This window comes from Canariomyces notabilis (genome assembly GCF_033297395.1).
Source record: "Canariomyces notabilis strain CBS 508.74 unplaced genomic scaffold N656scaffold_48, whole genome shotgun sequence".
Classification (NCBI taxonomy): Eukaryota; Fungi; Ascomycota; class Sordariomycetes; order Sordariales; family Chaetomiaceae; genus Canariomyces; species Canariomyces notabilis.
Genome location: NW_027041870.1, coordinates 1 through 12,759, shown reverse-complemented (window position 1 = coordinate 12,759; position 12,759 = coordinate 1). Strand labels below are relative to the sequence as shown.

The window sequence follows — 12,759 nt, the reverse complement described above, 5'->3', positions numbered from 1 at the left end:
ATCCTGCTGCGTGACGACAGATAGATGGCCCGCATGCGCTCAGGCCAGGGGAGCAACGGGGGCCAGCACCTTACAAATCACCTGTGGTGTGCGATTCCTTAACCCGTCACCTTTTCTAGAAGGATTGCCCACTCGCTCTTGCACGTTGGAATTTCCCCTTGGTACCTGTCGATTTGCGTCGACGATTGCACCTCTGGCATTCGGACAATGGCGAGCGGGTTCTTCCAACGGTCCCACTGCTGCGGGCAAAGGCGGAGAGCGCTGTGCGCTGAAGATGTCACCTGCAACAATGCCTGCTTCATCCTCGATGGCCCCAAGCACTGCAAGCAGTCATATTGTATGGTGGCGGTTCAGCTGGTCAACAGCTTTGAGGAGATGGTCAACGCTTCAAGTCAGGATGGGGCGAAACTGGATGAATCTGGATTAATGTTAAAGGAAATGGCTGGTTCAGATGCGGAAGGAGGGAGTTGCGTGCCCGGGCCGGTTGGATGGATCAGGGCCCCCGCTCCTGCAGTCGAACAGGAAGGATTTCCCGCATAGAAAAAACCTGGGACCTTGGCCGATCCTATGCAAACGATGCGTGTCCAGGCGGAGAGTCGTATATCAGCCATTCATACCACTCAACGACACAACCAAGTCATCAATTCGCCGTCGCCGCTGCTACTCCCGCCACCAAAGCGCGTTTCGCCTCATTGTTGTACTGTATGTCCATCCAGTTCTTTCTCGACCTGCGCCTTCACCCGGCAGGTCGAACGGTCGACGCCTGATGTTGTCGGCCTTGTTGTGCAAGGCGACAGATCTCCTGGAGTCTTATCTCCGAAGGAGCTGCATTACATCGTCATCTCTTTTTTTGAGATGTCCCTTCAACGGGGAGATGTATGCCAACCAGAACGATATGATGCCTGCCTTTCAGCCTAGTAGCAATAGCGCTACTACCTCAGTTCGAGTCCTTCCACCTGTGTACTCGAACTCTTAGCTCGGCCGCTTGAACGAAGTTATGACCTTGGACGCTTAAAACGCAATGCTGCATCCGATTGTCGAGATTCTATAGCAATACCCAAGGAATACGTTTGAAGGTGCCAAGGGTAATATAGCATGGGGGGGAGCCGATACATTGTGATTTTTGAAAAGAATAGATGAGTACTTGGATAGAGTACAGTACCTATGAAGCACTTAATATATTCCAGCGTTCAACCCGGGAAGATATCAATCTACCTTCCAAGAGCCCGATCAGTATGCCCTTCCTCAAATGCTTGAGTACATTGATGTGTACATACAGTACAGGGAAGCCTACATTTTCTCTATAGCGCCCTTCCATGGACACCTCAGGTATTTAACGTACTGAATAACAATGTATGGTACAGTACAGTACGTACTGTACAGGAGCTGTGTAACCTTGTTGGGCGCTGCAGCCCCGCCCTGAGTGGCCCGAACACCTTCGATGCGGGGCAAGCTGATAAGACAAAAGACCTACTAAAAAGATTACAATCAACCCCGCGAAGCGTCTTGCTCAGTGACAAGGTGCAACGAAAAACCATCAACCTAAAAGGCTGCCAGTGATCGCGCAGGATCAGCAACATGGCTCTTAATCGCATTAGGGGGGATGAGGAACTGTATGTCGGAGGGTGAGTGCCGTCCTTGACGTTTTACCATTAGCTGGTTCGAAAGCCCATGAGACTCACAGTCAGCAGGATCTTTGGGGTCCATCGCGCCCGACTAATCCAGAAGGTCAAGATCACCCACATCCTGTCCGTCATCAAGTACAAATTAGACCGCGACAATGATGCCTATCGAGACGTTGAACATCTGAGTATCGACATTGACGACATGGAGGATCAGGACATCCTTGTCCACCTCCCGAAAATGGTGCGCTTCATTGAAAGAGGTCTGCAGGGCCGCGGGGCAAAAACACCACCGAGTCCTTCGCGCTCCGGTTCCGACATTATCCTTCCTACCTCGGGCGCAGCCGCTTCCTCCTCGCATGGCGCTGGCGCCGTCTTAGTCCACTGCGCCATGGGCAAATCCCGCTCCGTCTCGGCCGTCATCGCTTATCTTCTCTGGAAACACCCGCATCGCTTCGGCCTCTCCAACTCCAACCCCAACCCGGGAACAACAAAAGCAACAGCCCGGGATGCAGTAGCACAGGCACTAAAGTGGGTGCGCGAAACCAGACCTGTCGCCGAGCCCAACGATGGCTTCATGCGCCAGCTTGAGATGTGGTGTGAATTGGGCTGCCCCGCCGACAGCGACGATGCGGTTGAGAGGCATACGATTTACCAGCGCTGGCTTTATAGACGGGAGGTTGATGACGCCGCGAGGATTGGAAGGGCGCCGGATTGGATCCGGTTTGAGGATGAGGAGCAGGCGTTAGTATCAGAAGAAGCTGATGCTGGGAGTCAGGGCGGTGGTGGGCAAGAAATGGCGCTCCGATGCAAGAAATGCCGGCGGGTGCTCGCTACAAGGGCATTTATAATCCCCCATCAGGGCAAGGGGAATGAAGCGCGGAGCGACTGTCCGCATTTCTTCGTTGAGGCTCTCTCGTGGATGCGCCCGATTCTGGAGCAAGGCGCTCTAGACGGCCGGCTGATTTGCCCAAACAACAAGTGTGCTGCGTCCATTGGTCGGTATGCCTGGCAGGGCTTCAAGTGCAGCTGTGGCGACTGGGTAGCGCCGGCGTTTTCGCTGCAGAGAACTAAAGTCGACGAGGTCATGGCTGGTGGGACCCGGCACGGTGGTGCAGATGGTGCAGCGGCGCTTGCCGGGCGGATGGCCGCGTTGGGGATCCGCATGCCGCCCGGGCCGGGCACGGCGGGGACTAGGATTGAAGAGAAGGGGAATCTTTGATGCAATGCCATCTGGATTGGGGTGCGTACTATGCGGAATACTCCGGTTTGATGGCCTCGTCGCATTCCCTCGCGCAGGCTTCCCGGTCATGACGGGTGGCGTGGTGCCACCAACCCGTGCTGTTTTGTGCAGTGGCTTGCCTTCTCTTGAGTCGCCTGGCCGGGTCATGGATCACAGCAAAACCGTGCAGGCTTGAGGTCGCGGGGAGAGTGTGCTGCCCTGCCGAACTGGTACCTGGAGTTGCAGCAGCTTGAAGTTCGAAGAATCGAACTCTCACCCCTGGCCGGGGGAGGGGAGTGTTCCCCAGACCCTCCACGCCGCTCACCCTCTGCTTCCAATACCTACCCAAGCAAATCCAGCGCGGGTGAAATACCGCTAGACGAGCCGTTCGCATGAGATCCTTGCAGGGAATGCCGCGTGGAGTTAGTAGCCGGGCAGCATACCGGTCATCCACGGGACCATATAAATATATCATCTCTGACGTACGGTCAGCGGCTTACTTCAGGACGGATCCCGAGAGGTGTTTCCCGTCCATCCGTTTCGCAACCGTGGCTTCTCACCACTGCTGATCATCTACTGTCGTGGCCGGCTTGCTTGTGGTTCTGCGAAATATCGGGGGATATCTGAAACCTGTGGCCTCCAAAGGCACTGCCCAAGACGGCAGCTCCCAGCACGGACGACATTGGAAGCAGTTGCTGGCCGTTTAAAGTTGCGTGACTTCTCTTCTCGGGCCGCTGATCTACGCGAGGGGGGGGGGGGGGCAAGCACGTTGGACAGCACGCCACGTCAGGCGTGCTTGGCATATCTCACCCGCATCGGGAGAGGAGCGGCTTACTGTAGTTGTACAGGTGGTTTCCTTGCTTGTCGAGGCCGAACATGTGCTATGCGGTGACACCACGCCTCGTAAGCACTAAACCCTTATGAGGAGGAGACCGTTGTCAATGCAACCACGGCCAGTACTTGGGGTGGGATGAGAAGAACGGGCGAGGCGGGTTATACACCATCTCTACCTCAGGTTTGAGTCTTCCAGCTCCGGGCTGAATAACGGCTACGGGCGGGTTGGAATTGATCGGCGGGTCGAGGCCCTCGATTCCGAATTCCAATAATACGGCACTATACATACATCTGGTCAAGACGCTACAAAGATGGGACCTACCCTCAGCGCCTACCGTAGGACGCTCGCGGTCAGATGGATAAACAATCGCCCGCGGGATATGGTAAGACTGCAAGGCGGAGTTGGCAAGCAGCTTTGTCTGTGAGATTGCGACTGCGGATCCGGTATTCGGTGCTAGATGAAGTCCGAACTTCAAGTTCAAGCTGCAAGTAGACCGCCCGGCTCACAGGAGGTCTCTCCCAGACTCCCACCGATGCTACGCAATACATGTGTAATGCCATGAATGTGATGTATATACACTGCGTGTATCTACTGCGCAAAACGGAGTAGGCTCTTGGCTGTTAGAAGACGGGAAGTCGTTAAGGAAACGGAGCAAACCGTGTCCGTCCTGACGAACCCACCCCTGACCCCGACGTCCAGACCAATTTGCATACTACTAGTACATGCGTGTCAATCTGACTTCTCAGAGCCCCGGAACGGCTCCACTGACTTGTGTAAGTGGGAACCAGCGCGCCATAGATACAAAGTGCGTCTCCTGTACACGCCATCCATGAGGCGTGCCAAGACAAGCCAAGGTTAATCGTCTGCCTCGGGCGAGAAAAGCTTCCCGCTTCTCTTTAAGCCTTCACACACTTCAAGGTATCAGTGGAGTTAGTAGGAAGAGATGAGCGGACCTCACAGCCGAATCCAGGGAAGGTCTAAGACACGAAACCTAAAGGTCCTCATGGCTCAACGGACCCGGCTGGAATCTTTGTTCATCTCGACGGACCCTCTGCTCGACCAAGCACTTGACCCCCTGTGAGCCAAGCGCGTATTCGATTTGATGAATCGTCTCAGCTGTATAACGATCCGAGTCCAGGCCCGGCCGATCAGCGGCCGTCAGACCTCATCTCGGCTCCTGGAACACAATCATATGTATCATGACGGCAGACTCTTGGGAACTGACGGGAAGAAGTTGGGGTCCCGCATGCGCTCCCGGTTGCGCTTGGCAATCTCGACTTGTCGCTTCTTGTTCAGACGTTGCTGGTAAAATGTCCTGCGAAGATTAGTCCATCAGTCCCAAAGGCATGCAAGCTGGACAATGGAGGGAGGATCTGCGGCTTCCCCACCTCTTGAGTTCAAATATGCGGGGTTCCTCTTCCTCGACGGGAGATGATGGGGATGCTGCTTTCTCACCGGCCTGGGTAGGTCAGACGTTGGTCAGCTAACAAGCACGGCAGCGCGGGGGTGCGGCGGTTGGTTGCTGACAGCTTGAGCCTCGGCCTGTTGTTTCTCGTCTTCCTGCTTCTTGTCCTTGTCGCCTTCGCTTTGCTTGCCGTCTTGGACTTTCTTATCGTCCGATGTGTTGTTGTTCTCCCCAGCCGCAGCGTCTGCTGCCTTTGCCTTCTTCTTCTTCTGCTTCTCTTCGTACTCCTTCTTAACACGTTCAATTTCGGCTTCTAGCTCCTTCTTTTTGCGTGCCTCGATAGCCGCCTGGTCGATCTTGGGCGTGCAAAAGTTAGGGTCTTTGAGGTGCGCGGGGCAGACGTAGAACCAGTCCTGCGCAGAGGTCAGCTCATATATCCGTGCTATGTGGCGTGCGCTGTCGCACGAGGGGCAGCTGGCACGGTAGCGCGACCTTGGAATCGGGCGTAATCAGGACGCTGGAGCTGAGCTTGAAGCAAATGTCGCATGATTTGGCACTGGTCTCGGCCACCTTGCGGTGCGTGTAAATGTTTGGGAATTCCATCCCAGGTGTGCAGCAAATTGCCCACCGTCCCACTCCGCCGCCTTTGTTGTGATGGGGGAGAAGTCGAAGCGGCCGAGGTCGAGGGACTGCGAGATGCACAGCGGGGTGGAGCCGGCTCCGTACCGTGACGTGTATTTATAGTACATGACTCTTGACAATATGTACGGTGTAGTGTATCCGTAATCGCTCTGTATCTTACGCACTTGTTCAGCCCTACGGCCCTACATACAATACTGTAAATTACCTATATATTCCCGGGTTATGAGGCGCATCTCAGGCGCACCCATCACTTGACACAGATATTGGTTGCGAAGAAATATCCAAGCCGCTACTTAACGGACCAGCGACTGCCGATCTTTTAGATTGCATTTTGAATCTTTAACAGAGGCACAATTCCAGCAGCTTGCTGGCGAACAACCCCACCGCTACGGGCCGTCATCACAAGCACGTGGTAGGTTACACGTCCGATCTGATTGACGACGATGACGTCACCCATCGCAACATGAGCGGCTGGCCCAGCCATAACTTAAAATCATGGAGCTGTCTCTCTCTCGGTTGGGAAGCCTTCACATGTCCGAGACTGACAAGTGAAATCGCCATGAGCCATGTATTCAGGCGATTACAACGCCAGGTGACACATGAGCCGCCACGTTGGAGCCCTCCCTCATGCGGGGGATTCCAACCCTCTAGCATACATGGCTCTTTCCCTCCGCGAACAGTCGCATCCGTAGCATCACGGCATTATTCGACGCGTTCAAGGTTCAACAAAGCCGATCAGCGATCTTTGGGCACGCGGGAGATAGAAGGAACGTTTCAACAGCGCCAATGGAAGCGCTCAGTACATCTCCAACAGTCGGACAAGCAACGGATTAACCAAGGCAGCCAGCAGTCCAAGTCCGTTACGAATGGTGAGTGAAGACAAGCCCCGTTGCTTTGCTTGGCTTGGTTGGCGGTCATAAAGCCCTCTCGAAACTCGGTACTGGCGAAACTGACGGCATCGCTCAGGCAGAATCCTAACCACCCCAACGCGGCTTCTGAAGCTCATCCTTTGGCTGCCCAATGAAAATAGCAAAGACAGGGACACCACTTCCAAGAAGAATGCCTCCGACCGATCCACATCGGTGAATGAAGCAAACCAGCCATTGGCACTCCTGGTGCACCCGCAGCAACCCCTTTCGTACATCGAGCGTCTGGTCCAAGCCGAGATCCCACCGATCCTAAAAGACGGCAAAGAGATCACACCTAGTGTACGATTCCGAGCCGTCGGGGACAATACCAACGCCAGTGGAAAGCCCGAGACGAGTGATACCGATGAGCAGGCCCTGTCACACCCCGACGACCTGTCACATGTGGCCTCATACTCGGGGCTCGGCCACGAGGGGCCCGAGCGCGATAAAGCAGATACGAACTGGGTCCGCTGGAGCAACAGCACCGAGATAGGCGACTTCATTCGTGATGCGGCGAGGGGGACCGAGTTCGTCATTGAAATCGAGGGACACGATGGCGAGATGCGCGTCAGCGTCCCGTCGTTCAACGATCGCACCTTTTACATGCGCAGTCGTCTGAGGAAAATGAGTAGGCAAATCGATGAGCTGTCTCATATCAAGCGGGAGTGCGACCTGCTGGCATATAGGGGTGCGAATCGGCTGGCCAAAGGAGGGTTTGCGCTCTTGACTGGGTGGTGGTGCGTTGTGTACTATGTCACGTTTCATACCGAGTTTGGCTGGTAAGTGCTTGTGTGAATCATGGAGGAGGGTTCTATCTGAATGGGGGATGCTGTAACTAACATAGTTGCCAAAAGGGACCTCGTCGAACCGGTAACTTACCTTGCGGGCCTGACCACGATCATGGGAGGATATCTCTGGTTTCTTTACATTAGCAAAGACTTAAGCTACAAGGCAGCCATGAACGTAACGGTCTCACGACGCCAGAATGCTCTTTACGAAGCTCGAGGGTTTGAGCCCGAAAAATGGGAACACCTGGTTCAGGAGGCGAACGCCTTGCGCCGCGAGATCCGGGCCATCGCTGTGGAGTACGATGTGGACTGGGACGAGTCCATGGATGTCGGCGACGAGGTGAAGGAGGTGTTGGATCAAGAAAGGAACACCAAAGACGGGACGCTGCCTGCCGAGAAGCAGAAGACCGAGCCAGGGGGTGCAGAACGCCGGAAGAAGGATGAAGCGAGCGACGCGGACGAATCATGACATAATATGCTTAGGGACCTGAAGCGGCCATCAACGTGATCTCCGACTATACAAAATAGAGTTCAAGTTGTGTGATGCTGGCATTGCTGGGTGGGTTGATGTCGATGAAAGTTTTACGTCTTGGATGACTTGCAGCGCCTTGGAATGAAACCATGGCAACGACGGGGTCGCCTGACATCTTGAAGAGAACCTGCATCTTCACTGCACATTGAGTGCCTCCGGTCTCTTTCCCAGCACGCTTGCCGGTATGTGGACTGTGGAGTGATTACATGCTTCCGTAATTGTCCGTAATGCCCTGTTCTAGCGCGGGGCAGTTGGGAGCTAACTATGACTCCCGAGGAATGTTGCTTAAGACAGGTGACGGATGACGGAGCTTCCTCCTGACTCCTTGGACGCAACCGTTTACTTCCCATACTTTTGTCGAGTAGCTTTTGTTCTAGACTTCTACTGTTAGGAATACCGCCCATATGTAAGGATATCTCCTACAGTGTTTTGCCTGCCCAATCTCAAATTAAGACCGCCAACTGTTGCAGTTGTAGCGAGGTGCCCCGCAATTCCCCACGCCCGGTGCTCAACCAACGATACTGCCAATTCCTCCCTCACATCTCGACGTCACTGAAATGCGGCAATATCAATGAGCCCCCAAATCATTCACCTGCCCGACGGGCAGACCATCACCGTCACACCCGTCTTTGCGGGTTTGTTCTTCAAATCCAACGAGCTCACGACGCACCACAGCCCGTTCCCAATTGGTTGGACCATTGTCATTCACACTGAAGGCGACAGCAGCGATGAAAAGGACCACCATGATGGGACAGACCCAGAGAAGGGTCAAGACGGCTCCGAAAGGGGCACCACACAGGGCAACGGAACCCACGCGGTTCACGCCTTCACAAAACCAACCCTGCAGAACGACAGCCTCTTCATCTCGTCCATATCCCTCCCTTCAAACCACGACTTCAACCCTACAGCCAGCCCGACGCGCCAAATCGCCATGATGCTTTGGGTGACCCTGTACTGGTACTTCCACCAGGAACCACCGTCAGCCACATTGACGACCGAAGCCTCCAAGCTGACTCCTAAAGCCGGCCGGCCACGCGGCGACTGGCGCATTCGCATCAAGCGGGACGGGGTCCTGCGCGGGCACAACCTGCTAGCCAAGCTCGAGCGCATGGGCTTGATTGCGAGCTCCAATTCCGCTGTGGGCACGGCTTTGGAGGATACAGACGACACTTGGGCGAGTATGTTTGTCTCAAGGAGAATGTTCTGGCAGATTCCTGGTCGGCTGTTCCTGTTCACCCCGCGCGCCCAGCCGGCTGGTACCACAAAGCCGCGCTCGTTACCCGGCTCGCCAACCCCTAGCCGGCCGGAGTCCCGGGCGGGAGGACCGGGAGGGGACAATGCTATGTCTCATCACCCCCTTCGTACTGCCGATGCGGACGAGGGTCAGACTGTCTCGTTCATGGACACCCCCTCCCATCCAGTTCCAACCGGGCCCTTCTTCAGCGCGTCCCACCTCCCAACATACTACCCCCCCGCACCGCTGCAGTACACAATCACCAACCACGTGCGCCATCCCCTCCGGCCCAAACCCCCGCGCATGGGCGAGGTGTTTTACAGCCGCTTCTTGCCCTCCGTAGGCCAGTACCTCTCCTTCCGTGTTGCGTCCCTCTCGCCTAAGCCAGTGCCCTACCTGGGACCTGTCGGGCCTAATCCACCATCACAAACCCACACCCAGCTGTGTTCCCTCACCGACGCGGCGCTGCTTGAGAAGTGGTACGCTAACCCAAGGGTCTCTGCGTTCTGGGGCGAGTACGCTCCGGGGTTGTTGGGTAATGCGTTGAAGAGTCGGCACAGTTTCCCGGTTATTGGGATGTGGGATGGCGTGCCGTTTGGGTATTTCGAGCTGTACTGGGTTAAGGAGGACGTGTTGGGACGGTATGCGGGTGTGGGGACTATTGATGATTGGGATCGGGGGTTACATGTGCTCATTGGGGAGGAGTGGGCGCGGGGGAGGGTACAGGCGTGGCTTACGAGTCTGGTGCATTGGGTGTTTTGTGCGGATTATCGCACGATGAGTGTTTGTTTGGAGCCGAGGGTTGATAATGCAAGGTGCGTAACTCCCCAATCGTTGTCCTGGGGACTCTCCTGGGTTCTGGTCTGATCTTTGTGCTGACGATGCGAGTACCTAGGTTTATCCAACTTCTTCAGGAGGCTGGTTTTACAAAGGAAAAGGAGATTGCATTTCCCCACAAGCAGGCCTGGTTTGGGAGATTGAGGAGGGAGAGCTGGGAAGGCCCTGCCTTGTGAACGTGAAAGCTCACGCCCAAGTTTATACGGTCTTCTTCAGTTTCGGGTCATAGTCTGCATGAGAGAAGGAGGTGGCGTTGTACAAGTACCTGTAAATGCGTGATCGGATCTCCATTAGCATTGAAGGGGTATAGATTTATGTATTCATCCATACCATAAACGCCCACGGATTTTGAGTCCCAGTTGGGGTTGTGAGAGGAGGTTCACCTGTTAGAAGCGTCTTACTAACCGCGCTTGCCTCTTGTGTGATACATGTCACCAGACGTCCGCTTGCGTAATAGCAGCTATGAGGACGTTTAGGGAGTCACCCCTGAAATTTGGTTAGGTATCCCAGCCAGTCCGAAGGTAATACAGTGGGTAACATAGAATGAAGTACATGTTCCCTTCTAGGTGAGTTCCCCATACTCCATGTCAAGGGGCAATAGAAGAAGACCAACCAGTTAAAGTTTCTACAAACTCATTAATAGTATTCGTCCTCGTAGTCCTGCTCTCCATCCTGCTCAGGACCCTGGAATTCTTCGTCCTGCTCGCCGTCATCGTCTTCCCCTGAAATGTCGACACCTTCTTCGTCATCCTGAAAGTCGGCGTAGTTCCGGGCGTCATAATCATCGTTGCCCATCTCCTCCACATCAGAAGGGTCGTCGTCGCCGGAGTCGGGAATCCGGACTTTGTCGCGATGTTGTTGCAGTTTCTCGGCAAGAGTCATGGGTCTGGAAAGAGACGCCCCTCCCGCGGGGTTCTCATCGTCGTCGGAGCTAGCGATGCCGGACCATTCACCCTCGGAATCCTGAACCTGGGGGTCGGTGTCTTTCTCGCCCTGTTCCTCATGGCCATCGTCGCCGGATGGGGTTTCTCTCTCCTCATCATCGTCTTCGGGAAGGGCACGACTACGGCGATTATCGATCCGTACCCGCTTCCGGGGAGGACTTTCCTCTGAGTCATCTTCAGATTCCGATTCGGATTCGATGACCCTGCCTCTCGAGCGTTTCCATGTCGACCTAGGTGCTGGCTGGTCGGATGCCGATCTATCCGAGTCTGATCCATCCGATTCCGATCCATCCGATTCCTCGACGGTCGAAGATGACTGCTCCGGGCTGGAGAAATGCGCATGATGTGGGTTGTCACCTTCATCCAACACATCAAGTTCAGAACTGTTAGTTGAACCATCCTCGCTAATTTCGGAGTCGTCAATGCCTTCACTTTCATACTCATCGAGTTCGCTGTCGCTGATTTCGTCTTCTTCCTGCCAGTCTTCTCCGGCCGGCGAGTGCCAATCGGGGTTTGACGCAATCGCCTCCGAAAGTTGCTCGACGGGATCTTTTTCGGGATCAAAATGGAACTGAATCAATGGCCAGGCCGGTACGCCATCTGGAAGTAATTCGACGACGTCCCCGTCATCGAAAAAAGAAACATTTGCACGGCTGAGTAAATAAGCCACCGGAATCTCTTGCTCGGCAAACGTTCGATTCCGTTCGACATCCGGCCAGCAGTAAAAACACGAGGAATTCTCGCCGAGGCCCGGTTCCTCCTCGAATGTGACGAGATTGTAATGGCTCACCATGTCGGAGGCACACCAGGCTAGCTTTTCGGGTCTGTGATCGCTGGCATTGAGGACATAGTAGACGTTTTTGACATTCCTGAAGGCTCTGAACATAGCTTGGAGTTTGTAAAACTGAACAGACGGAAATATGTAGGGGTCAACGGCGAGGTGCTGGATGGGCCTTGTGAAGCCTAGGTCGAAGAGGCCGTCTTCGGGGTATAAGCGAGACCTTACGCGGATTGAGCCTGATCCGATGGAATCCAAGAAAATGACATCGGTCTTGGCGTTGAACCTCAGGATGGAGTTGCGCCGGAACGAAAGGGCGTCGGGAAAAGACCTCAGGGCGAGCTCTCGGGTCTCGCGGTGCAAGGCCAGCATGGTGCGAGCAGGTCTGGTTTGCTGTTCCAGGAATGCGTGGTTCCAAATCGGCACCATGGGGGCATCTTTCGGCGGTCTGTATCCATGGGCCAGTTCATGTGCCGATGGCGGGACGCAATGAAAGTGAAACGCTCTTGCCTTCGCAGTCAGATCCGGGCAGAAGAATTGCCATATCCGCTCGCGAAGCTCAAAAGGAAGGCGCTTGAACTGGGGAAAAAAGAAGGGTTCCTGGCTGTCCTGGTCGCTCTCATCAATGCTGAAGTCTCCCTCGCTCGAATCGGATGAGGATGATTCAACTGCTTCCAAGTCTAGCAAGTGAGCTTTCTGTGGAGAGTCATCCTGGTCCGACTTATCCCACTCGGCATCATCAGATTCTTCGACGAGGTGTCCTGCGTTATCTGCGTTTTCCGATATGTCGGACATTTTGCATGCTGTTTGGTTGATGGGTTCAAGTCGCTCAGTTCGGCTGCTGGCACAAACGCGACGAAGACGCGCGACGTTGAACGATGCCCAGGCGGGTTTGGATTGTGGAGCTGCACTGCAGGGGGTTTAAGGGAATAAATTGAACCACGCACAGACCATCTCAACTAGGTACCCAGAGGTCGGTTAAGCAGCTCGGTTTGAGCCTTTTAGGGTTCGG

At 54.8% G+C, this 12,759-nt stretch overlaps 6 protein-coding genes across 6 annotated transcripts; 4 read left to right on the top strand and 2 right to left on the bottom strand.

The window, feature by feature from the left end:
- Positions 1 to 182: 182 nt before the first annotated feature.
- Positions 183 to 1,056, top strand: N656DRAFT_520178 (uncharacterized protein). The gene has a single exon (XM_064809945.1). It carries the CDS (start codon positions 452 to 454, stop codon positions 974 to 976), a length of 525 nt encoding a protein of 174 aa, XP_064664754.1. The 5' UTR covers positions 183 to 451; the 3' UTR covers positions 977 to 1,056.
- Positions 1,057 to 1,578: 522 nt separating this feature from the next.
- Positions 1,579 to 2,844, top strand: N656DRAFT_720573 (phosphatases II; the record flags this gene model as incomplete). The annotated part of the gene is made up of 2 exons (XM_064812450.1): positions 1,579 to 1,625; positions 1,692 to 2,844. 2 exons carry the CDS (start codon positions 1,579 to 1,581, stop codon positions 2,842 to 2,844), a joined length of 1,200 nt encoding a protein of 399 aa, XP_064664753.1.
- Positions 2,845 to 4,876: 2,032 nt separating this feature from the next.
- Positions 4,877 to 5,687, bottom strand: N656DRAFT_720619 (DUF1742-domain-containing protein; the record flags this gene model as incomplete). Its single annotated transcript, XM_064812452.1, has 4 exons — positions 4,877 to 4,994; positions 5,068 to 5,129; positions 5,207 to 5,497; positions 5,577 to 5,687. The coding sequence occupies 4 exons, from the start codon at positions 5,685 to 5,687 to the stop codon at positions 4,877 to 4,879; spliced, it is 582 nt and encodes a 193-aa protein (XP_064664752.1).
- Positions 5,688 to 6,032: 345 nt separating this feature from the next.
- On the top strand, positions 6,033 to 8,114 carry N656DRAFT_785552 (uncharacterized protein). Its single transcript, XM_064816421.1, has 3 exons — positions 6,033 to 6,595; positions 6,693 to 7,413; positions 7,489 to 8,114. Exons 1-3 carry the CDS (start codon positions 6,190 to 6,192, stop codon positions 7,889 to 7,891), a joined length of 1,530 nt encoding a protein of 509 aa, XP_064664751.1. The 5' UTR covers positions 6,033 to 6,189; the 3' UTR covers positions 7,892 to 8,114.
- Positions 8,115 to 8,264: 150 nt separating this feature from the next.
- On the top strand, positions 8,265 to 10,384 carry N656DRAFT_785551 (uncharacterized protein). Its single transcript, XM_064816420.1, has 2 exons — positions 8,265 to 10,003; positions 10,084 to 10,384. Exons 1-2 carry the CDS (start codon positions 8,526 to 8,528, stop codon positions 10,199 to 10,201), a joined length of 1,596 nt encoding a protein of 531 aa, XP_064664750.1. The 5' UTR covers positions 8,265 to 8,525; the 3' UTR covers positions 10,202 to 10,384.
- Positions 10,353 to 12,631, bottom strand: N656DRAFT_785549 (uncharacterized protein). Its single transcript, XM_064816419.1, has one exon. It carries the CDS (start codon positions 12,540 to 12,542, stop codon positions 10,662 to 10,664), a length of 1,881 nt encoding a protein of 626 aa, XP_064664749.1. The 5' UTR covers positions 12,543 to 12,631; the 3' UTR covers positions 10,353 to 10,661.
- Positions 12,632 to 12,759: the final 128 nt, after the last annotated feature.